We start from the raw sequence: 26,475 nt of genomic DNA on the forward strand, positions 1-26,475 counted from the left end.
GCTGTCAGAGCTGAACAACCAGAATTAGAAAGGGGCTGCTACTGGAAATATATATGTATATATATATTTTTTAAAGAAAACAACTCAAGAGATGCCAAGTCAGGTCTTGAGAATATATCCCGACTGGGCTCACGCCAGAATCTTTGAGAGATGGACTTGAACGCTAATGTGTTGTGTGAATTTTAATAACCCTTCCCCGCAGCACTCTAGTTCAAATGCCGTGAAATGCATATCTTAAGTGCCAAGATTTTTTTTTGTTTGTTGGGGGGGGTAAAACCCTTTGCATGATGGCAGGTGAACTTGCGGGGGCATGTTCAAGCAGGGCCACAAAGGCTAAGAAGTTTTTAGCCACCTCTTGAATCCAGCTCAAAAAACCACCAGGCTCTAATCGTTCGACATCGGCATTATTCATAGTGAAACTTCATTCTGACAGGAATTAGCTGGCGGTGGATATCAGTTTCTAAAACCTTGATTTTTCAAAACATCAAGCACGGGAGCAAAACAGTTGTGGGCACCGATTGGCCCACATCCACTTGCTGCCAAGTTAACTGCGTCAATTTATAATCACCTAGTGTTAACAATTCAAAGTGTGTTTGTTTTACCTTTGTCTGTATTGCACAGTGAATTCTTCTCCGACCTGGGGGAGATCGAGAACAGGACAATTAAAGGGATATAAAACAAACAGTTAACTTCTCAGTCTACAAAACAAATGCATGTAAAGCCCATCTCTCTGCACCCCTTGGGTTTTCATAGCAAACATCCATGATAGGAAAAAAACTCAAACAAACCAAATCCACAAAACAAAATGAAATGTCCCCAAAAAAAAGACTTACTTCGGTTGCATGGATTTGGTGTTGGTTCAGAGGAGAGTTGGTGGGGTTAATTATACAGTCCCTTGATGTGCTCTGTTTTTCCAGGCGTCCCTTGCCTGCCAACTAGCCCAAGGTAAAAGATTCTAATGCGTGTGTTTGCAGCCAAAAGAGCTCCCCCTCCCTCCCTCCCTCTCCTCCATTCTGTTTCAGCCAAACTCACACACGCACACACACACACACACAGAGCTGTGTCAGTAAGGCAGTGTGAGTGGACGGAGAGGCAGCTCTTAGGCCTCCCTGCTGTCACTCCGGGTTATGTTACTGTCTGATCCTGGCTGGGCTGTCTGTTTGCCGGAAGCCAAATCCCCCACACACTAATCCACTGAGAACTGACACAAGACTGTAACATCAAACGCACACAAGCAAGAACAGTGAAGCCGAGACTGACTGTCTGAGGAGCAGGCCCTGTACTGACCAGACAAATTATTCTACTGACTTCCTGGTCAACCCCACCTCTCTCAGGCTGGCCTAAAGATTGGTTCTTCATCTTTGTTATTAGTACAGAGCAGAACAATAATAATTGGTATGAAAGGTGTGAATATATAAAGAACATTAGAGGGTCAGAGACCATTGATATCGTCAGTGATATTGTTAACAAACATGCCCCCATAAAGAAAATGAGAATGAAAAACAGGTTCAGCCCCTGGTTTGACAGTGATCTTACAGAGTTACATGCACATGCATACTCACGCTGACTGGCTCTCATTCAGGCAAATGAGAAAAAAAAGTGCACTCAGGCTATCCAGGAGGCCAAAGTTAGTTAGTTTAAAGAGCAGTTCTCTCTCTCAGTGGGTCTAACTCCAAGACGTTCTTGAAAACGGTTAAAGACCTGGAGAATAAACCCTCCTTCTCAAAGCTGCCCATGCCCCTTAAAGTTGAAGTGGTTGTTACTGACAAGAAACACATGGCTGAGCTTTTTAATCACCACTTCATTAAGTCAGGATTCCTATTTGACTCAGCCATGCCTCCTTGCCCGTCCAACATTTCCTCATCTCCTACCGCTTCTATTGCAACAAGCCAAAATGCTATTCCCCCTTTTTCCCCTGCCCCGCTACAAAATTTCTCCCTGTAGGCGGTCACTGAGTCTGAGGTGCTAAAGGAGCTCCTTAAAGTTGACCCCCAAAAAACATCTGGGTCAGATGGTTTAGACCCTTTCTTCTTTAAGGTTGCTGCCCCTATAATCGCCAAGCCTATCTCTGACCTTTTTATCCTGACTCTCCTCTCTGGGGAGGTTCCCATTGCTTAGATGGCAGCCACGGTTTGTCCTTTATTTAAAGGGGGAGATCAAGCTGATCCTAACTGTTACAGGCCTATTTCTGGTTTGCCCTGTTTATCAAAAGTGTTGGAAAAACTTGTCAATAATCAAATGACTGGCTTTCTTGATGTCTATAGTATTCTCTCTGGTATCTGGTTTCCGCTCAGGTTATGGATGTGTCACTGCAACCTTAAAAGGTCCTCAATTATGTCATCATTGCCCTTGATTTTAAGCAATGTTGTGCTGCTATTTTTATTTACTTGGCCAAAGCCTTTGACCATTCCATTCATGTGGGCCGGCTAATGAGTATTGGTGTCTCTGAGGGGTCTTTGGCCTAGTTTGCTAACTACCTCTCTCAAAGAGTGCAGTGTATAATGTCCGAACATCTGCTGTCTCAGCCACTGTCTGTCACCAAGCGTGTACCCCAAGGCTCGATCCTAGGCCCCACGCTCTTCTCAATTTACATCAACAACATAGCTCAGGCAGTAGGAAGTGCTCTCATCCATTTATATGCAGATTATACAGTCTTATACTCAGCTGCCCCCCCGGATTTTGTGTTAAACGCTCTACAACAAAGCTTTCTTAGTGTCCAACAAGCTTTCTCTGCCTTGTTCTGAACACCTCCAAAACAAAGGTCATGTGGTTTGGTAAGAATAATGCCCCTCTCCCTACAGGTGTGATTACTACCTCTGAGGGTTTAGAGCTTGAGGTAGTCACCTTATACAAGTACTTGGGAGTATGGCTAAGACAGTACACTGTCCTTCTCTCAGCACATATCAAAGCTGCTGGCGAAGGTTACATCTAGACTTGGTTTCCTTTATTGTAATCACTCCTCTTTCACCCCAGCTGCCAAACAAACCCTGATTCCTATAACCATCCTACCCATGCTAGATTATGGAGACGTTATTTATAGATCGACAGATAAGGGTGATCTCAAGCGGCTAGATGTTCTTTACCATTCGACCATCAGATTTGCCAACAATGCTCCTTAGAGGAAACATCACTGCACTCTATACTCCTCTGTAAACTGGTAATCTCTGTATACCCGTCGCAAGACCCACTGGTTGATGCTTATTTATAAAACCCTCTTAGGCCTCACTCCCTCCTATTTATCTACTGCGGCTCTCATCCTCCACATACAACACCCGTTCTGCCAGTCACATTCCGGTAAAGGTCCCCAAAGCACACACCTACCTTTTTCTCTCGTCCTTTCAGTGTGCTGCCGCTTAGCGGCTGGAACGAGCTGCAACAAACACTCAAACTTGACAGTTTTATCTCAATTTCTTCATTCAAAGACTCCGTCATGGACACTCTTCCTGACAGTTGTGGCTGCTTTGCTTGTTGTCTCTACCTTCTTTCCCTTTGTGCTGTTGTCTGTGCCCAATAATGTTTGTACCATATTTTGTGCTGCTACCATGGTGTGTGGCTGCCATGTTGTGTTGCTACCATGTTGTCGTCATGTGTTGCTACTATGCCATGTTGTTGTCTTAGGTCTCTCTTTGTGTAGTGTTGTCTCCCTTGTTGTGATGTGTTTTGATCTATATTTGTATTTAATTTATTTTTAATCCCATCCCCATCCCTGCAGGAGGCCTTTTGCCCTTTGGTAGGCTGTCATTGTAAATAATAATTTGTTCTTAACTGACTTGCCTAGTTAAATAAAGATAAAATAAATAAAATAAATTGTATTCATTGAGAATAAAAAGCCCTGCCTAAATAGATACTATAATGGTCATGAAGATGTTGTACCACTTGCTCTGAGTGGCCATCTACCAGGATTAATGGCTAAACAAGCATTTAGTAAAACCATATCTATATTAAAAGATTAAGAGATTTTGGTGAATAAATAAAGAATTATTATAATCTTACAAAACAAACCCCATCTTGATTTTCAGGTGGAATACTGCTGTATTTGTACTAGTTTGATTTGGCAAAATGGTAGTGAATTAGAAGGAAAATCTTCATCAGACAGAGTATACTCTTTTAGAAACCGTCTGAAACTTCCTGTTCCTGGAAAGCTACCCTGGTGGAAAGCTACCCTGTTCCCGGAAAGCTACCCTGGTGGAAAGCTACCCTGTTCCTGGAAAGCTACCCTCGTGGAAAGCTACCCTGTTCCTGGAAAGCTACCCTCCCAAACCCAGTTGTAACTAACCTGATTCAGGTGATCAACCAGCTAATTATTAGAATCAGGTGCGTTAGATTAGGGTTGGAGTGAAAACCTACAGTACTGTAGCTCTCCAGGAACAGAGTCGGAGAGACCTGGTCTAATCGGTTGGAAACCTTGATCAGTACAATCGCCTGGACTTGGAAAACAATACAATTAGACGCAACAGAGCAGATGCTTGCTGTGCAAAGCAACACATTCTGATCATGGTAAATCTTAGTAGAAAATAATCCCTGTAACAAGTCTTTCCCCAAGGTCTGGGAGTCCTATACGTCTGTGGGTTACTAATGGGCCTGCTTTCCCCTGTTAGAGGTCATTAAACCACACAGAGCCTACAGTCTCTCTCATCAGCCCAGGAGTCTCTCACAACTACCCAGTCTGTCTCCAGCCACCCCTCACTACAGTCTCACTCTCTAGATAAAACTTTGATCAAAGACGTTGAGCGTCTTGTCAAAGTTCCATATTTAAAATTCTTGACAAATGCGGCTGGCTTCGTGTCAGCTGTTTTCTAGCACACGTCATTGGCAGGGCTGGGAATTTTCCCCCACCACTAGTCATTAGGCTGGTTGACTGTGGAGGAGGCAGACGCTAAGCAAGAAAAAGTGGTAGCTATGGGTCCAGTATTCATAAGCTGAGGGGATCATAGAGTAAGCTCCTCATGAAGGCAACAGCTACTGGGCCACATTTGATGAAAGAGAGAGCGCCAGCCATGTGGTATTTACAGTTGAAGTTGGAAGGTTACATACACTTAGGTTGGAGTCATTAAAACTAATTTTTCAAACACTCCACAAATTTCCTGTTAACAAACTATAGTTTTGGGAAGTCGTTTAGGACAACTACTTTGTGCATGACACAAGTAATTTTTCCAACAATTGTTTACAGATAGATTATTTCACTTATAATTCACAGTATCACAATTCCAGTGGGTCAGAAGTTTACATACACTAAGTTAACTGTGCCTTTAGACAGCTTGTAAAATTCCAGAAAATGATGTCATGGCTTTCGAAGCTTCTGATGGGCTAATTGACATAATTTGAGTCAATTGGAGGTGTACCTGTGGATGTATTTCAAGGCCTACCTTCAAACTCAGTGCCTCTTTGCCTGACATCATGGGAAAATCAAACAAAATCAGCCAAGACCCCAGAAAAAAAATTGTAGACCTCCACAAGTCTGGTTCATCCTTGGGAGCAATTTCCAAACGCCTGAAGGTACCACGTTCATCCATACAAACAATAGTGCGCAAGTATTAACACCATGGGACAACGCAGCCGTCATACCGCTCAGGAAGTTCTGTCTCCTAGAGATGAACGTAATTTGGTGCGAAAAGTGCAAATCAATCCCAGAACAACAGCAACAGATCTTGTGAAGATGCTGGAGGAAACAGGTACGAAAGTATCTGTATCCACAGTAAAACAAGTCCTATATCGACATAACCTGAAAGGCCGCTCAGCAAGGAAGGAGCCACTGCTCCAAAACCGCCATAAAAAAAGCCAGACTACGGTTTGCAACTGCACATGGGGACAAAGATCATACTTTTTGGAGAAACGTCCTCTGGTCTGATGAAACAAACATAGAACTGTTTGGCCATAATGACCATCGTAATGTTTGGAGGAAAAAGGGGGAGGCTTGCAAGCCGAAGAACGCCATCCCAACCGTGAAGCACAGGGCTGGAAGCACATGTTGAGGGGGTGCTTTGCTGCAGGAGGGACTGGTGCACTTCACAAAATAGATGCCATTATGGGGGAGGAAAATTATGTGGATATATCGAAACAACATCTCAAGACATCAGTCAGGAAGTTGAAGCTTAGTCACAAATGGGTCTTCCAAATGGACAATGACCCCAAGCATACTTCCAAAGTTGTGGCAAAATGGCGTAAGGACAACAAAGTCAAGGTATTGGAGTAGCCATCACAAAACTCTGACCTCAATCCCATAGAAAATTTGTGGGCAGAACTGAAAAAGTGTGTGCGAGCAAGGAGGCCTTACAATCCTGGTCAGTTACACCAGCTCTGTCAGGAGGAATGGCCCACAATTCACCCAACTTATTGTGGAAAGCTTGTGGAAGGCTACCCAAAACATTGGACACAAGTTAAACAATTTAAAGGTAATGCTACAAAATACTAATTGAGTGTATGTAAACTTCGGACCCACTGGGAATGTGATGAAAGAAATAAAAGCTGAAATAAATCATTCTCTCTACTATTATTCTGACATTTCACATTCTTAAAATAAAATGGTGATCCTGATTGACCTAAAACAGGGAATTTTTACTCGGATTAAATGTCAGTAATTGTGAAAAACTGAGTTGAAATGTATTTGGCTAAGGTGTATGTAAACTTCCGACTTCAACTGTATATGTAGGCCGTGTATTGTGTGTGATACAGTTCCTGAAAAAGAACCATGCAAGTAAGATATATCTTAAGAGGAAAGTGTGCTTTGATTTACTAAAGCCGTTCAGTTTCACCCACACTTCATGAAAATGTAATGAGTACTCCAGTCTTACATTACATCAAACTGCATTATCAGTTCCTTTACAGTTCCTGTGACAAACAGAACACTCTCAGGGTTGAAAAAAATAATATATGTTGGTATGGAAACAAGAGAATCAGACTAAAGTTAAGAAAAAGTGATCACAATCGGGCAAAGCATATGTTCAAGCCCTGGGATCCTAGCAGCAATTTCCTTTGAGAGTGGGAACAAAATATGCAGCTAAGATGTGTTGGGCAACATCAAGCCCCAAACCACTGGCCTAACCTCTGTCGCTAATGGATTGTCAGTGTGAGGGAGATCCAGCGCAGATTACACACAGTTTACGCAAATATCTGCTTCACCTCATAATTAGAGGAGCCTAGCCTCTACAGTCCAGACACACACATCTCCACCAACCAGACAGTTGTTCTCCAATCACAGGGAGAAGGACTTCAGAAGCTTTTATGTGTGCCCTTCTACAGTAGAACTAATGCCTAGGCATTAGCTCTGGGAATAAACATCAGTCTTCAGGTCTCAGGCAAGGTTACTCATTATGTGATCTCACCCCTCCCCCCTTCCTCCTCCACCTCTCCACAATGACCCCAGCAGCTGATAGATATCAACTGATCTGCGTCATAGAATCAAGGTTGCCCGCATGACTATAGACAATGTTAATCAATTGAGCTAAAGCAACAGGATTGCCCATAAAGTCACAAGCTGCAAGATTCACTGCTGTTGAATGGTCATTTCAATGAATTATATTCTGTTCCAAGCAAAGTGGCAGGGCTGCAGCTCGGCAGAAAAACAGACTCCAGAATGTGGTTTTAAAAATGGGGATAATCTTTTCTTATTAGGAAGTGAAAAGCAAGCCTGCTGGATGCTTAGAAGCCAAAGCTGGTAACAATTTGTCATCCCGGAGATCGTTAATGCAAACAGTCTGTACATTCCTGTGTAAGTGCGAAAAGACGGTCTGTCTCAGAATAAGGTATACTAGGCAATTACCTGGTGGTTCGGTTCAGCACATAGATCTTTCGAAACACAAACACTGAGTCAACAATGGTATGGGGTGCCATCTTTTCTTACCATCGTTAATTTAACAACCGTTTCAGAATGTTTGAGCTCCCTACAGTATTTATTGAGATGGTAAATACAAGGTTTCCGTCATACTGTACACATGTATTGATTGTGATGCCCTGAGAAGCTTACATTTTAGAGTTTGAGCCCATCTACATTGAGCTGCTGTCCAAATCAACATCATTACATTTGAGAGTTTGAGCCCATCTACATGGAGCTGCTGTCCAAATCAACATCATTACATTTGAGAGTTTGAGCCCATCTACATGGAGCTGCTGTCCAAATCAACATGATTACATTTTAGAGCTTGAGCCCATCTACGTGGCGCTGCTGTCCAAATCAACATGATTACATTTTAGAGCTTGAGCCCATCTACGTGGCGCTGCTGTCCAAATCAACATCATTACATTTTAGAGCTTGAGCCCATCTACGTGGCGCTGCTGTCCAAATCGTGGCGCTGCTGTCCAAATCAACATCATTACATTTTTTGAGCCATCTACATGGAGCTGCTGTCCAAATCAGAGAGTTTGAGCCCATCTTTGCTGTCCAAATCAACATTGAGCCCATCTACGTGGCGCTGCTGTCCAAATCAACATGATTACATTTTAGAGCTTGAGCCCATCTACGTGGCGCTGCTGTCCAAATCACATTACATCTTCTGTCATTAACGTCTACTATCTATGCAGTCAAAACACACTCTGCAAATAACAAGCTCCTTTTTTTAGTAGGAACATGCATTACACACAGATGAGCGCTGTCATTACAAAACACAGTGAATAAAGAACATAAAATGTGACATCTTATAACGCCACCTTAGTGGATGTTACATGTTCATTTAAGCGGATTTGTTGAACCAAACCTCAGAGGAAAAGCTGACAGTGATTTCCTTTCTATCAAGGCTCAAATAACCTCTCTTCAAAGACTAGCTGATTACTGTCTAATTACCCATTCAATATAGAAACAAATCCCTTGCTAGCATCCTAAGCATTTTACCCGGACATCAAGAAAGAAAGAAAAGCTCCAAATCTCAAATGAATTACGACATTGGAAATAATTATAATTGCACGACAGGGAAGCATTACACAGGGAAAAATCTGGCAAGGAAAAAAACGACAAAATGCATTAATCAGTCTGTTTGGCAGATCACTGAAGTGACAAGCAAAACTTAAATTCGGAGTAATTTCATGCGGCTCCTGTTTGGAGTGGCTTTGCGGTGCTGCACACATGACAGCGTTCAGAAGATGCAACTTCTCATTAGTCATCTCAGTGGACATGGAGAGCATCCATCATGCAAATTTGCCTCCAGACGAGACTCAATCAACAGTGAATTAGCGTCGCTGACAAACAAGAGTGGCAGAAACAATGACACATAATTCATTGTAAAAATCAAATGTGAGGATGTGCCAAATATGAATACTCTAAGGTAGTCTCTCTCGCGCTCTCTCAGCGGTCCAAATGGAGCTATTTGTATGTAAACGATGGGATGGGGCACGGTGACAGCGAGCGGGAGCATATGGGCTTGTTTGTGCCATATGGTTCCATCAGCAGCTGAATGCCATCCCTCATTCTCATAAGCATCCTGCCAAGCTGGGAGGTGACTATGATACTATTGTAAGGACAATGTTACCATGACATAACATTAAAAAAAAATATCCCTTTGAAATTCAGTTTCAAAGATCTGATTCTCTCTCTTCACTGGGATACTACTGGACAACATGCCACGTCTGGCACATTGCGTGGAGGTGTGTGCTACTTTGTCGACTTCAGACCAAGGAACTAGTAAGCAGAAACTTTGCTAGGTCTTGTGTGACAGAGAGTGCAAAGGGCAGAATTGAGAAAGTGACTTGGTGAAGAGAAAGAAAGTGAATGTGTTGAAAGGGGTCTTTGATCTCACCTCGATGTTGGGTTGATCTCAGCTGCAGTAGTGTTAGACCGATGGATACATCCGGCCCTTTACGACAACAGCAAACAAATGGACGGACCCAAAACAAAACAACAGCAACAGATGAGCACATTTATGATAAATCATAAATGTCTAAACACACAAGATAAACAATAGAAACAGAAACAACTGGAAAGCCTCTACAAACAAAACCTCATAACCCGAGAGCAGGTTATTGACATTGAGATGGTATGGTTGAGTTTGAAGTTCATCAGCTGTAAAAAAAAAAAATATATATATATATATATATATATATATATATATATATATTATATTTTTAATTTTGAAAATACGACTTGCAGTACGCAAAACTTACAGTGAAGTGCACTTTCACTTAAAGGAATAGCAGCGCTTCACCCCTTGTGACTGTATTGCATTTTTCACAGCCCACTGCGGTCCCGGCACAAAGACCATGACGGAGCTATAGGTACAGCAATGGAGCGCAACTAGCCAACCCTGTTTTATTTTAAGTTATTTTCTCATTTTACCTTCATTGTGCCATGGCAAAATGGGCCCCAGTGCCTGTATTGTATGTGGTGGTGAGCGGCCGTGGAGCCTCACGGTCCCTGTTATTGGTGTGGCCACAATATCAAAGAGCAGCCTAACGTCTTTATATTTCATGGCAGATTCGATTTGGAAGGGCGAGTCTGTGGCGGATGCTGTTATACTCGGTGTCATTTTCCCTCCTCTCTGGCTCCAATAAGGGAGGCAATATAAACAAAGCACAATCAGCACTAACAACAAGCCCTACAAACCACTCAGTTCAAACACGTAATAAGAACGAATGATATTATGAAAGCAAAAATAAAAAAAATATGTTGTTTTGATGTGTTTGCCCATGAAAAAAACACACACACACACACACACACACACACACACACACACACACACACACACACACACACACACACACACACACACACACACACACACACAAAACAGCATTTCACTGCTTGTCATCTCAGTTTCATGAGACAAAAGGAAGTGAACCATAACACTTTTCTGAAACGACGGACCGTGACAAATACGTACAACTCCACCGTGAAGAATGCATTTCCCTTGCAAAAACTAGAATGGAACGGTGCTTTGTTGACCCAGTGACACTGCAGACTATTTCATGGAACAATTCCTGGCCAAAGCAGATTTGTACACCTGCAAGGAGCCATACTCTTAACAGCGTCACAGACCAGACCCTTTCCTAATGTCAGACCCCTTTCCCACTCAGTCCAGGCGAGCGTGACAGGAAAGGGGATGGAGGCTACACCGGTTCTGTCCGATAATGAGTGTTGGCTAAACCTCCCCCAGCCTCAATCTACTCCTGAGCATATCTCACCCTGCCAGGAATATGGCCAAGGCTTAAAACAGTCTGGCACTGCCGGACCTACACACAGTGGAAGTTAAACAGTGTGTTTAAAGCCCTCTTACAATAGCACAGTGTGAGGCTAGTATGGCTGACTGCATTGTATGTTAAGTAGCATCAAAGATCGAAGTGTGTTACAACTACAAAATCAAAGCTGTAATATGTGATTTGGGAGATTGACGGGTTGCCTCAGTCCGGGCACCACCCCTGCGTTTTAGCCTCTCTCCTCACCTGGTGAGGGCAGGCTTACTGGACCTGAGAGAGTCGTTGTGTGCCAGTGCCTCCACCACCGAGCTGTCGCTGGATATTCGCTTCCTCTGAGTGGTCTTCTGGAGCTCCATGATCCTGAGAGAGAGAGAGAAGGGGGAGAGAGAGACAGAGAGAGAGAGAGAGAGAGAGAGAGAGAGAGAGAGAGACACACAGTATGTATAAGAAATGATGAGGTTTGAGATGGCCTAGAAGGTATCACACGTTGTATACATTACAGAAAGAAAGTAGTGAGTACTGTATCTATTCCCGCCGGGTCCTGAAGCGGAGGTAAACATTTAAGCCTTTTCTTGTCATTATAATAAAGCAAGTTTACATCAGAGGTGGGCACTGTATATATAAAGAATAAAGTGTGTTTACATTGCTGGGGGGTGAACCCACTTGGAAGATAGAAACCAGAACATTTCAACCATTGGGAGCAGAGTGCATAAAGCAAGAGAGAGAACTTGTGTATGTGAGACAGAATTATAGAATGACGGGGGTCTAAAGAACGAATAAGAAGGTTTGCGATGGAAGATAGGAGAAATCTTAAAAATGGTAAAAAGTTGCAGTTAAAAGACACTAATATGCAAGATAAATGTTCCTGTCATCCAGCACCGACAGTACTCGCTTTGAAGCTCGTTTTCCTCCAATAAAGGCAGAAGAGAGTGTAAAAGTGATAAAATGGTGTTCAATTGTTAATACAACCAATAATAGATAACAACAACATTCTACTTTGATTGAATGCCTTTTTATATGCCATTCGAACTGAAGAGCTGCAACAAAAGAGCAGAAGTGCATCATTATTTAAACGCTTGGGGTCTTGTTGTGGAGCGTAATGATCCGAATCATTCTGTGGTGCTGGGTCTGTCTGTCTACCACCGACCCGCTCCATCTCTCCCACAATTCGTCACATTAGTATGTCTGACTTCCAACCAGGACCAGAGGCAAGTGGAACAAAGAGCATACACCCGGCATACAGGAAACGTGTCTGCAATGCTAAAAGAACATGCAAAATCTTTTGGAATATAGGAGTAGGGATGTTGTTTAGATCAATTAGGGAAAGCAGTGATGCTTTTGCAGGGGGAAAAGTTGAAGGGCAGGACTTGAACCAGGGAAGCGCGGAGCCTAAAAAATGTAGAGATTCTCAGGAGTGAACAGTCTGCACTTGTGTCCTAACCGAGATGTGCACAGCTGCATACACATTACATTGTCTGTTCAAATCGGATTGGTGATTTATGAAATATTGATCATATGAGAAACAAAGATGATGAAAGCCTCTGACATCCCATTAATAAGACTGTTTTCCAAAGATCCCAAGCTGATATCTTTAACTTATAAAGAAAGATCCACAGCAGGACTACTTTGTATTTCCAGGACTACGGAAGTAGTACCAAAACAAAGCCTTACAAAACCGCAGCTATTCACTGTGACAGAGGAAGAGCACTGAACACAGGAAACAACGATATTATTCGAGAGCATCATGACTCGTGAATGTGTGTTTATTGATCTAACTGCTCTTACTATAGATCTGACCCTGACATAGACCTCACCGATCCCCCAAACCCTAAACCTAACCTAGGCTAACCCCCATGCTCAGCCGGCCACTTCCCCATGTCTCGTTTAGAGCCTAACCCACTCTCTGGCTGCCTGCTCATGGAGATAAAAACATGATTGAAAAGAGTTAAACAGCTACGACACACAAAAAAAAAAACCCACAGACATCTTTATGGAGACAAATCCTGCTTTGACAAGAGCGTCAAACGCAAAATGGATAATCAGATTGGGAGTGAGCAACTCCCACCCTCAATCTCAGTTGTGATGTTCGATTGTGGGTTCGTGTGATTTTGAAATAGAATCTTGATTCTAAGGAAGGTGGGAGTGAAACATAAGCAGTGAGGCAGATTGGTACTGTATTCATTCCCATTTAAGATGGAACGCTGGGTTTTTGCTCATCACCTCCCACATTCATCCTCCTCCACCTATTCCAACCCACACAATCAAATTTGCATTTGAAAAATAAAAAAAAATGGCCCTGGGAACACACACATGGCTGCAGAAGTATATATTTTCAAAAGATCCAAGTGTTATATGTTTGAGGAAAATAAAGCAACACAGTACACACTTTATTGTTGAACTGCGTTCTGCCGGTGTAAACCGCCATTTTCCATGAGCTTGAACGTGTTCCACCCAAAAAGATCTTGGACTTAGTGTATTGATCAGTCTAGAGGCATATATCAAGAACACAGAAATCCCTGCTACATCCAATTGAAATGCAAAGGAACCTTGCATGGCTATACGGGGAGACACGTCCATGGGCAGGTAAACAATCTTTGGGAGGACAGGGTAAGTTAAGAAGGAGGAGGAAAGGAGAGGTGAACAGGAAGGAAGGACAGATCGAAAGGGGAAGCCGGAGTGAGAGGAGAAGAAGTGGGATTTCTTTTGTCTGACGGCCATGGCCTCGCTGTCTGAGTGTGGGCTGGTGGGACTGACGGTAAAGAGGAAAGGGTACAGAGAGGAAGAGGAGTGGATGAAGGAAAGTAGGGCAGAAGGAAGAGCAGATGGGAGGATGGAGAGAGAACAGGAACAATTCCGGGATGTTTTACTTTAATAATAAAATAAAAAACACTTACAAAAATATATTATACATTTAAACTGAACTGTGATTAGGGAAAGGAGGACAAAGAAGCTGAGGATCTTCAGAGCCAGTAGCAGGAATAGTTAAAAAATGGTACAAGATCAGTTCAGCAAATTAATTGGTTCTGAGAAAAATGATGTTTATGCTAGTATGCAAATAATGTAACAGTTAGGATGCGCATCGTCTTAAATTTCCTTTGATGATTTGATACATAACCAAGAGACTAAGGTGGCATTCATCTATGACAAATTACATTCAATACAGTGCTACTTCCAAACATCACTGTCCAGGTTTTCCTGTTTAAAGTATCGTAACTACTACTGCAGGACCTGAAGAAGCCCCCCAAAACCCCTGGACCAAGGCCCCCCCACCCACCCCCCACTGCACATCTAAACACATCAACCACAGCCTGTCTTTCGAGACTACAGGGATCCTTTTATTAGGAATTCTATTTCAAGCCCCAGCCAGCAGCATGAGAGAACATGGCAAAAATAACGTGGCCTCTGCTTTGAAAGCATCAAAAGACAGTCTGTAGAAGACGTGCCAATAGACCACAGGGCGAGAAGAGAGGGAGAGAGAGGCTACAATCCCACATGCCCTCAGAGATAGTCCCACTATGTTTGCTTTGGAGGGGGCGTGTGGGCCGGGTTAGGATCTGCCTCTGTCATGTTTGAACTCCATGAACCCACACCTCCTCTTCATCAAACTCTCCTTAAATCCCTAAATGGATGGGGGACAGGGGCCCGAGCTAAAGTGTAGAGAAGAGAGACTTCCACTAAGGTGAAGTTAACTGTAGAACAGAACTCCACAGAAAAACCCTCTACTGTACAATTAGGTACAACATAAAGAGCAATAAAAGTTGATACGCTGGAATGACAGGGAGAAACGCAAAGGTTTTAAAAGACTGGCAGCTTCTAATGCATGTCGGAAATGATTCTATGAAATATTGATGAATGCACAGCAGATATGAAGAGACGGCTTATCACGGCAGTTTATTAACGCTTTAAGACGATTTAACAGGATGGAAAGGTTGAGCTCAAAAGGTATTACTCGAGTAACTTGGTTGACTCGTTCTGTGTGCATCACTTGTGTCATTCACAAAAGGCTACAACACGTGCAGGAGATTTGTTGTGGAAAACTACAGGAATATCCACACCTGGCACACAAGACATCCTTTCTTCTGAAAAGATGAACATACAGTCTATAGTGAGGCGGAGAGGAGAGTCTCTAAAGTTACTCTGTGAATTCAGGTGAGTGTGGCCCTTCTCCTTCCTAGGGTGATTATGAAGATCAGTGGTTAGAACTTAAATGATTCATAGATTTAATGGGGGGGGTAATGGGCGGGCATGGCCTCTGCATTCCTCCCTGTCCCCTCAGTAATAATTCAGCAGGGCAAAATCACCACGGCCCCCGAGAGGAGCGTACGGTTTTATCGTGTCATAGGGTTCGTCCAGATACAGATTCAGCCCGCGGTTTACTCTGCCTTTACTTTTGTGTCCTGGACCTGGGGCACTCCAGTCTGATTATTACTACACTATTTCAGCCTGTCAAAACAGCACTGCTGGAAACCACTTTAAAAAACAGACTGGTTCACAGAAAATGACCTGATATGAATTCACTGTTATAACCCCCAGAAAGCTCCAGTGGAGCTGCCCCCATCCTTTATCCAGTGTTTCTAAAAACATGATCTCCGACAGAAATTCCCATTAGAAGCTGTGAGCAGCAGCTGCATCTCTTACCTGGGTCCCGGTGAGGGGGGAGGAGAAGAGGAGGAGGACGGGAATCCAAACTTGGGAGACGCCTCCGGGAATTCACCAGAAGAATCCACCAGATCAGGCATCCCTGGTGAGGTGCTCACCGTCTCCGTGACGACCAGCTCAGGGTCCAGGATGAAGAGCTCGTCTTGGGATATCTCGGTCACATAGTTCAGGTGTTCCTGTGATGGAGAGAGAAATCATAATCACTTATGTACAGATCATAATGGCCATTGAACATGTTACTTGTTTATTTTGCTTTTGTCATCGGTATTCCTTTACTCTGCATAGTCAATGTATTCAGTGGTGTAAAGTACTTAAGTAAAAATACTTTAAAGTATTACTTAAGTCGTTTTTGGGGGGTATCTTTACTATCTCTATTTTTGACAACTTTTACTCCACTAAATTCCTAAAGACGACAATGTACTTTTTACGCACTACATTTTCCCCGACACCCAAAAGTATTCGTTACATTTTGAATGCTTATCAGGGCAGGAAAATGGTTCAATTCATGCACTTATCAAAAGAACATATCTGGTCATGCCTACTGCCTCTGTTCTGGAGGACTCACTATACACAAATGCTTCATTTGTAAATTATGTGTGAGTGTGTTGGAGTGAGCCCCTGTCTATGAAAAAAACAACAATACAATATATATATATGCCATTTAGCAGACGCCATCTGGTTGGCTTAATATAAGGAATTTCAAATGATTTATACTTAAGTATATTTTAGCAACTACATTTACTTTTGATACTTAAGTATATTTAAAACTAAATAGTTTTAGACTTTTACTCAAGTAGTATTTTACTGGGTGACTCACGTTTACTTGAGTCATTTTCCATTATGGTATCTTTACTTTTACTCAAGTATGACAATTGGGTACTTTTTCCATCACTGAATGTATTATTATATACAATGACACACACTCACCTGAGCACGATCAATTCTGTAAAATCGATCTGCAGTTGTGGCTAGAAGGAAAACAAGAAGGAAAAATCGATTTATAAATAGTATGAGATTTATAGAGTAAATAATATGAACATAGGCTTGTACACAACCACGCACACACACACGCACGTACATGCACGCACACGCCTGCACACACACAGTGTTCTAACGAGGCCAGAGAGGACTGGTAACTGTGCAGGAGCTTAATCAAAGCGTTGACCTGATTAGACCAGCTCCGAAACGCACCATGCCTTTGCCACATGTTGTTAAATGAAGCAAAAGATGGATAACCTGTACAATAAACAGAACAAGTAAGAGCAAAGGGCCACATAATTGGCCCATTGACTTGGGGACATTACAAGGAGAGTCAAAGGGTTCTGGTTGTGGGTGTAATTCTAGATGTTGGGGGGGCTGTACCGAACATCTCACACGGTTGCCTGCCAACTAGTCACAAACAGATTCACAGGAGACGGGATATGATCATATGTCAATGTAATTGTGTGTGCTTCTCAAAGGAAAATCAAATAGACTCGTGTGAGACTCATGAGTATGTACAACACCACATCTCAGCGTAGAAACTAAGACAGGGGAAGTAGTGAGTGGGGGAAAAAAAGACATTTTACACGGTTGTGGTCCAGTGATCAAATACTTACTACAGATGATAATTTCCTACCAGTCAGCAGAAATTCCACTAAACTAACTCTGCCCCCCCCCCCAGTCTCGTTCTGTTGGACTGTACCAGTAATTAAGCTTCATGCTGCCATTCTGTCTAAGGGAGTGGAAATGAGCTGTTCCCAGTGGGAGCTGACTCAAAGGGGGTGTGCGCTGGAATTAAGTAGATCTGCCAGGCTTCTTCCCCTACATCTAAGATGCCAAGAAAAAGACTCCTCTGTCCTCCATGGACACTGCAAATTGAACTTCTGCCAGCTTCACTGAGCAGAATAATCCAACTCTTTTTTTAAAAATTTTTTTTTTTTAAATAAAATGTATGCTTAAGAATATCTCACAGAAAAGCATGACGTTTGCCCAGAAGACTCCTTGAGTTTCTTAAGGTCTTTAAAGGGCAGGTCTGTGTACTGCATGTTTTTTCCAGCTTTTCCGACATATCTCGGAAGGCGTTTTTTTTTCTTAATCCTTATCAGAATGTATCAAGAAGTATGATGTGGTTCCCCCGTCGTTCTAATTAAATAATCAGTCAAATCAGAATGCAGCTGGAATTCACTTGCTATGCTTCTCATCAAGAATTAGCCACGCTGTTTTGATTGATGAGAGAGAGAAAACAATTAAAAATTTTCCACACGAGACCTTTACAACAGTCTTTCTTGGACAGCGCCTTTAAGATCTAGGCTACTTTATTACCAGTGAATAGAAGCTAATCTGTGCTGATTTCAATGGAGCAGCTATGGGATTTAATTAAGCTTTGAAAAGCTACAGAAAATGTGACTGCAGATTCCAACACCCTCCCTTCTCTACCAACTATCACTAGTGAGTAAGTGAATTAACTTGGCATTCAAGCAACGACACCCTTCAGAGATCAGCTATCATGTCAGTCTGGCGTGACGAGATGGAAGACTGCGAGTTTCACTGCAGGTGGAGTGGCTGATGAGCAGCGCGAGTACATCATATATGTAAACCGGTGTTATGCATAGCTATTCCTAGCAGCGCACATAACATGTCATTCATAATACTGAAGAAGTTTAAAAAAAAAAAAACCTCATGGGAACTGTGGACTGTCAGTGGAATAACTACAGATTATTTACAGAAACATTATTAAAAACTGTATGCTTAAGAATATCTCACAGACAAACATGAAGTCTGCCCGGAAGATTCCTTTTCTGCTATGCAACAGAGAACAGAAGCATTCAAAGCAAATCAGTGACATTATCATCAAATTGATTTCTGTATATCTTTGCACCAGAGCTGTTGATCTAAATGAATGTTAAGATGGCGCTTGGTTTAATTGAATTGGCAGATCCTGTTTCACACAGACATACAGCACAGTGGCGTTAAATCATGTTCTGTAGGATCGCTCTACCCATCTTCAATTCTTCTAAAACAATCATCTAAAACAAACGTTGAAATGATCCTCAAAACCTCTTGTTTTGAACATTAAGAACTCAAATTTATGCTGGGTATATTTGTAATGCAAATGTGAATCCTTTATCCTGCCTGAGAACTGCACAGATGCACTAAACGGAAGGTCATAAAATGGCACTGCTCCATCGAACTAAGTCGACCTCGACGAGACATGAAACTCTGTGGCGAACGAAACCAAGAAAACAGTGACTTGTAAGAGACAGATGCCCCCACTTGCAGTGATCAGATGATGTGAAGCGCTCTCGCTTAAACACTGAAGATAGACAGGGGACTAAAAAAGGTGGCACCAAGAGGAACACTACACCACGGAAAGTGTACAGAATAAATTGCAGTGCTCTTTATAAGAAGTGGTACTTACAGTCCAAGAAGCACCACTTTGGCGAAAGCTTCTGCGAGGAAAGGGTCTTTGACTTAGCTCCCTCATCCTCCTGAGAAAGAAAACGGAACCAATGAGATTAGTTCCACAACAGCCTGCTCTTTACACTAAACATAAATGAGACCGGAAGGCCTTGACTCTCGTTTTGTCCAACTTACTGGTCCATTGACAAACAGAGGACTCAAATAATAAAAAACATTTTCCTGCTGGATGTAGGGCAAGATGTAAAGGCCCTGAGTCTTGTGTTCAGACATAGGCTTTTTGAAATGAAAAGTACTTTTCTGGGCAGTGAGTTCACTGAATGGGCCCAGCATATTAACCCCTCCCCTACTCTTTCATATAGAGTTCCATGAGTTTAGGAGGGCAGGTGTTTCACCCCCCCCACCCATGTGTGCCTCAGTCAGAGAATCCTTGGTCCAAAGACCTACAATTCCTTTGGACACTGTTCTGTGCATTGGCTGAACTCTACTTAATCCAAGCTTTTCCAAAGGTACCATAGTCCAGTGACCTTATGCAATGAGATACATTGACATAATCCTCTTCAGAACTTGATCTTGAAGGTAAGTCAATGTTTAGAGGAAAATGGGCTGAGGCAAGCCACAAAAAGGACATTTGTCTATTCAATGCTCAGAAAGAGACCTGTTGGAAAGAGACCTGTTGGAATGTGACGACAACAACAGGAGTCATTTCTAGGGCCATGAGTTTCTCCTGACCACATGCCTTGGCCAGGAAAACTCCAGGCCCTAGTTAGAGTTATAGGCTAAAACTAAGGGCAGAGAGTTTTTCCTGATCAGTCTAACTGTGGTCAGGAAAAGACTACTACTACTAAACTTGACCAGTCCATCTAACTTCCAAAGGGACCAGGAGGATAGCAGTGTACAGAATGTTACGACACATGCACTGAGGAACTATGCTGAAAGACCATGCTTAGCTTAGAGCACAAATACTGGATACCACCTACAAGAAAATAAAAAAAACACACCCACACACACACAAACAAACCAAAGAAAACCGTGTACACAAGGTAGCCAAATCGAAGAAACGGCAGACTTTTCTGGGTCTCGAACAGGGAACCCAAAAAATGCAACCATCAAAACGAGACAGTATCAACTAGTCCACTAACTTGTCTTGGTCGTAATGCTCTCTTATATTCAGCAAAAAGTATTACTAACTGCAGTAACATAGCCAAAGCAACCGTAATAGCAGTTTCTTAAACATTGGATGCTTTGCTGTATACAAAAATCAGAAGCAAACATATATTCCTGATTACAAATGTCTCTCTTTCATGCACACAGAAAGAGCGAGAGAGTAAACACCCACAATCACAAACAAACACTAAAGAACACATCTAAACCATGCTTAGGGGCACAGAGGAACAAGGAGAAAAACTCTTCCCAGAGAGACAAATTTGGGTTGGTTTGCATTGGGGAAACAGGGCCACTACAGATTGACAAGAGAGAGAGAGAGAAAAAAGGGTCTCCTGAGTACAGCCTCTATTATGCAGCCATTGCCATTATGCAGCCGATTTGGCTGAGCTGTGAATGGGGATCTGAAGGAGGGCTAGGGTAGCTGGGAGGAGTGTGTGGTTACCACTGGAGACGGACAGTCTCAGCATCTACCCGCGCCTCTCGCTCTCTGGGCATGCAACTTAAAAGCGGTGTGGTGAAATCACTTTGTAAAAGGGCTAGGGCACGATACTTGAACATGGACGCACACAGTTTATTTGGTTTTGAAGCCCACAAGGAACTACTGGATGTGAGCAGTATATTTTTCCTCTCGATAATTTTCTCGGGAGACAAAAATAAGACATGGAAGAGTTGATCAAACACACAATTCCAAGTAAACACCTAAAGCAACTATGAGAATTGTGGCTGCAGCTATATGCCTTTGTACTGTATGTGCTTGACGGTTATGCACAGGGCGGGACAGGTTTGACTAGTGTGTTCTCGTAACAAGAACACGGTTGTGATTAAAAGGCCTCATCCTTGTTTTTGAATTCAATTATATTTTATGGTTATGGTTTGCTCCGTCTGTGTTTGCTCCGTCTGTGAAAGTCGCTCCGGATAAGAAAGTCTGCTAAAATGACCAAAAATGTCAATGTAAAATGTAATTGGTGATCTAAAGGTCGTTTTTGATTAGGGGAATGTTTCCTTTTCAGACTTGTTCCTTTCCATGCCACAGGCTCCATGTCCTGTCTCATTTTACCAACCTGGAGCACCAGTCGTTTGAAGGAGGGATGAATGGAGACGAAGTCCTGCGGAATAGCCCCAAAAACACTGTAATCCCATAAATGGAGACTCTCCTTTCTGTCTAATGCCCCTACCCAAAGTAAATCACCACATGGGGATAGGAAAATAAGCATCTCGTCTTGAAGTTACTATAATGACTGGTTTTGGATTGCAGAAAATGGGTTGAATGTAGTGGGAGAAACATCCCCCCTCAATTTATGCCGTCTTGTTGTGTGCTACGAGTCCTACTTACCAATAATACAGTATTATTATTGGGTGATTATATGTTTTTGAGAGTAACATATAATGAAAGTGGATGATTACACATATAACAGAACTAATTACCATTTTGCAACAGTATTTTAGTCATCGTGTCTCCATTAGTAGCAGACAAAACCTAAATATAATTTAAGCCTTTACTTATGACATGAGCTGATGAAAACAGCAACAAAACAACATAGTGTTTGGGAATCCCAAATGAGGGACAGCCGTTGAGGGATTGTGGTAAAAAAAAAAAGGAGGAATATAATAACCAAATGATCGCAAAGCGGCCGTGCCGCTAATCGGCAACAAATTTCACGCACTATTTATTTCAATGGGTTTTGAACCGAAACGGGACAGCGAGGGGGCTAGATGGGCAAGGATGTCTCTCCCATTTCACAAATAACCACACATGCAATCCTTTCCTACACTAAAGACAGGTTTGGGCTTGTCTGTCGAGATGAGCCATCATATACCAGCCTGAAAGTAATTGCTCTTGACATCAGCAAGTTCCTCCCTCTTCTAACCTCCTCTCTTCGTTCAGCTCTTGCACTATCACAACTTCATCAGAATGATTTCCCTCTTCCTCTTATGGCATTAGGTCAGTCTATGCCTGAATTGTCCTCCATCACAGACATTTCGGAGTTCTCCCCTGGTATTAGTTACCTGAACAGCTACTTTGTCTTTAAATGCTCTCTGCCTCTCATGTCCTCCATCCCTTCTGTCCCTCTTTTACCCAGAGTTCCATCTCATCAACCCACACGCTCTCCTCTTCTTCCCTCTCGGTCTTTTCTGTCATTCATCAGCTTACCCTCTCCTTTACCCATCTACCTCATCAACCCAACACGCTCTCCTTTGTCCCCTTCTCGCTGTCCCCACCTGCTTCCTTCATCTCTCACCTCTTGGAGCCTCTCAATGTGGGAGCGACATGTTTCCAGGTCACTGTCTCCCGGGACAACGATGAGGCCCAGCGGGATAGCTGTAGGGAGAGATGATGAGAGACAACATGCTGTTAAACACTGCTGCAGGCGCCTAGTGATCGAGGCATGAAAAAACGTTCTACAGGTAGCTCATAGACACAAGCTACAAGACACAGACTATCTGATTGTGCCCATTTATCAACTCGAAACCAGAAATGTTTTGGGGGAAGTTCCTTTTGTGGGCAATAGATCAAGGATATATTTAGAGACTTGCGCTTCCTGGATGCCTTGTGTTTCATAGAGCGCCACGCAACGTCCAATGCACTCAAACCCCTTTGAAACGGCTGTCAAAGTAGGTGAAGTGTATAAACCTAATAGCAATGCAAAACAATAAGAGGAAGAATTCTCTAAATGTAATGTCTGCAAACTGTCTGGCGACATGTTTGCCATTAGTTCCCATGCCCATTGATTTGTGCTAAACTAGAGACAGGCAATTAGAACTAAAGTACAACTGGGCAGCAAGTGAGAGAGCAGATACTGAAACATAGTGTTAGTGCATCAAAACCACATTATGTGATCATGAATGTCCAGGCCATCCACAGGTCCTTTTTAATAAGAACAGAACAGAAGTGAATGACTCGTGGACTATCAGGCTGAGATTTGTGAATTGAAAAAGTGTCTCTGAGCAGCAAGTTTCACAGGCAGAGAGAGAGAGAGAGCGAGAGAGAGAGAGAGAGTGAGAGGGAGAGAGGGAGAGAAAAGCAGGCAGATTTCTCCACTGAGGAATGTGCTGTTGCCTAGCAACCTTGGAACAGTCTGTCTCTAATTCAATTCCGCTTCTTTCTACCCCCCTCTTCTCTTTTGCTGTCCTCACTCTGCAAAAGCGGAGTTGTCTAAACTCTTTATAGGTGTCAGGCAACTGAGACAACTGCGTAACTGCTACCAGCCGCATGCTATATTTTTGGATCAGAGACGAAGGGAATAGAGCATTCACCTCAGCCACGACAGCCTAACATCACTTGTACCTCAAGATCCATGTGAAACATCAGGGACCTAACTTGATTCAGCGATAGCCAGAGGGAGGTCTGAGTGTGCTGTCTAGAAAGAAGCTAAACAATGTGCAAATCACAGAATGATTGTTCACTTTCATGTGTTCGCTCCCATTTACATTGATGAGTGGCCTATCAAAAACAGCAGTGGAATTCTCTTGTACGTCAGCAAGCATGAGGGTGCATTTGGTCCAAAGTGTGTTACTGGACCACTGTATAATATGGACATTGAGTTTATTTATAGAATCGGTTAGAGTGTGCTTTCAGGTTTAAAAAACGTATATCATTTTATGTTAGTTGCACGTTCTGACATCTAGTGGTGGAAAACAAAGAATAAAACTACTTTCAGCGTTCCGTGAAGCAAATGGTAGGTACTGTTAGAAAACAGTTGGACCTCCACCAATTATGCCGAGAGCCTACTGGGAGGTTTTATGTCAGGTATTATAATTGCTAAGCCTCGTACGACAATCCAGAAATCTTGCGAGCTTACGTTCTGTTTCGCTACACAAATTCCACAGCGGTCACCGGGATGGTAATGCGAGGCTATATAATTGCAAAAGTTCAGGAAGAACCTAATACATTCATCATACTTTCTTATTTCACATACTTCTTAGGAGTTGGTCCACAGTAGCTGGGTTTTGTACCATCGGAGACCAAAACAGCATCACTTGCATATCAATAGTTACATAACTTGGGGCCAATAACTGTTGCAATTGTTGTCTGGGACACTGTCTGGAACAGTTAGGTTTGTGCGTGAGGATGCGAATGTGAGAACAATTAAGAGTGTGTGTGTGGGGGGTAGCTGTAGCTGTGTTATGGAGGTGATTACAGTGTCGTCCTAGCACACAGGTGCTACAGGAGGCTGTAGAACACAGAACCACTGACAGAGCCCCTCTGGGGCCCCAGGGCATCCATTAGAGACAGTAATGGGTAGCTACCTCATTATCGCCTCCCAGTCACACTCTTGATATCTAGCCAAAGTCACATGCAGGGAGGCCCACACTGATAAACTCATAGCAATCGAATGGCCTGATGAGGATTTCAGGGTGGACGGATAGCAAAACCTGGAGCCAATGCCCACCTCCCCTCCTCGCTGCCCAGGAGGAGCCAGGAAGAGAGAAAATTAAAGAGTTCCATCTCTGTGGGGTTTTCTGCTTAAGTACCATATAAATCAAAAGGGACTTCCTTTTCCTTTGTAATTAGCGGGGCTAGTTGATGGCGGCATCCTTTAAGGGGTGATCAAGGGCCTGGTGTCTCCTTCCACATTAAATATATTTGTGCTAACCTACGTTTGACAGTGACAGAGTGCACGCCATTCCTACGCACTTCTGTTGGTACTCAGATGTACCTTATGCAGGTGCATAACTGGCTTTGCAGGCATGGTTCCCTTGCGGGCACTGAATACATTTAGCTGAATACCCTCCCACTTGCTGGCCAACAGATTTTCTCGAGGAGTTTTCATTCAATAGGGGTTTTCAGTATATCTATTTTTAGCCATCCCTTTAAATACGGTGTAGCTTTCAGTTCGAATTTTGTCAACAGACTCACTAGAATATAAATATATGCATCTTCATCTCTGTTTCAGCAACAATTGGTGGATTTCAAAATAACCAGATCTAGTAGATGATTTAGATTAAGGAAAGCATTTATGAATCCTAAAAAATAAAAAAAACAGGTTTGGAGAGCCTTTACGCATAAAATAAAGAAAAGGTTAGTTTGATTCATTCGGAAAATTGCCTCATTCAGTTCTTCAACCCACAGCAATGTTGGAAGATTAGTGTACATATAATTATAATAGGGAGAATAGTCTATATTATCAACTGTTACTAATGATTCTCAGCTTTACATAGGAAGCAAATGAAGGCAAACAAAACTATGTCCTTAAATGGAATGATAATGTAGGCTATACCAACTGATGGAATCTAATTGGCAGTTGAATATGTGTCGTTATTAGGCCTACTGACGGTCGATACGGATAAGTGGCAAATATTTAACATGACAGAAATAGGAAATAATTAAGACATTAGAGCGTGCCCATCCCTGCAAGTTAAAAGGCAGCACAATTTCAATTCTGCATAATGCCACAGCATTTCAGAAACTATACTGTGGGAAAGTTGATATGCCTCAGTTTGCTGCCATTTGACGGGTTTCACATTTGTCTCCAAACACTCGACTGTACGCCCCAAACACTCTACTGTACGCCCCAAACACACTACTGTACGCCCCAAACACTCTAAACTGTACGCCCACTCTAAACACACTACTGCCCCCAAACACTCTACTGCCCCAAACACTCTACTGTACGCCCCAAACACTCTTACTCTACTGTACGCCCCAAACACTCTAAAACACTCTACTGTACGCCCCAAACACTCTACTGTACGCCCTACTGTACGCCCCAAACACTCTACTGTACGCCCCAAACACTCTACTGTACGCCCTCTAAACACTCTTACTGTACGCCCCAAACACTCGACTGTACGCCCCAAACACTCTACTGTATGCCCCAAACACTCTACTGTACGCCCCAAACACTCTACTGTACGCCCCAAACACTCTACTGTACGCCCCAAACACTCTACTGTACGCCCCAAACACTCTACTGTACGCCCCAAACACTACTGTATGCCCCAAACACTCTACTGTACGCCCCAAACACTACTGTACGCCCCAAACACTACTGTATGCCCCAAACACTCTACTGTACGCCCCAAACACTCTACTGTACGCCCCAAACACTCTACTGTACGCCCCAAACACTCTACTGTACGCCCCAAACACTCTACTGTACGCCCCAAACACTACTGTACGCCCCAAACACT

The 26,475-nt window shown here is 42.9% G+C and overlaps 1 protein-coding gene across 18 annotated transcripts in view; it reads right to left on the minus strand.

The window, feature by feature from the left end:
* LOC118393683 (diacylglycerol kinase zeta-like) overlaps positions 1-26,475 on the minus strand; it is a 121,628-nt gene that overhangs the window by 4,713 nt on the left and 90,440 nt on the right. For 14 of the 18 annotated variants that reach the window (XM_035786653.2, XM_035786654.2, XM_052462000.1 and 11 more), the window contains 8 exons: positions 22,584-22,663; positions 21,405-21,449; positions 19,178-19,247; positions 16,705-16,745; positions 15,757-15,953; positions 11,365-11,478; positions 9,726-9,782; positions 603-637 (listed from right to left, as the gene is read on the minus strand). In XM_035786653.2, the coding sequence (XP_035642546.1) occupies positions 603-637; positions 9,726-9,782; positions 11,365-11,478; positions 15,757-15,953; positions 16,705-16,745; positions 19,178-19,247; positions 21,405-21,449; positions 22,584-22,663 (639 nt within the window). The remainder of the gene's footprint in view (positions 1-602; positions 638-9,725; positions 9,783-11,364; positions 11,479-15,756; positions 15,954-16,704; positions 16,746-19,177; positions 19,248-21,404; positions 21,450-22,583; positions 22,664-26,475) is intronic. The other 4 variants (XM_035786652.2, XM_035786645.2, XM_035786644.2 and 1 more) reach the window with 2 other exon arrangements.

This window comes from Oncorhynchus keta, chromosome 14 (assembly GCF_023373465.1).
Source record: "Oncorhynchus keta strain PuntledgeMale-10-30-2019 chromosome 14, Oket_V2, whole genome shotgun sequence".
Taxonomy (NCBI): domain Eukaryota; kingdom Metazoa; phylum Chordata; class Actinopteri; order Salmoniformes; family Salmonidae; genus Oncorhynchus; species Oncorhynchus keta.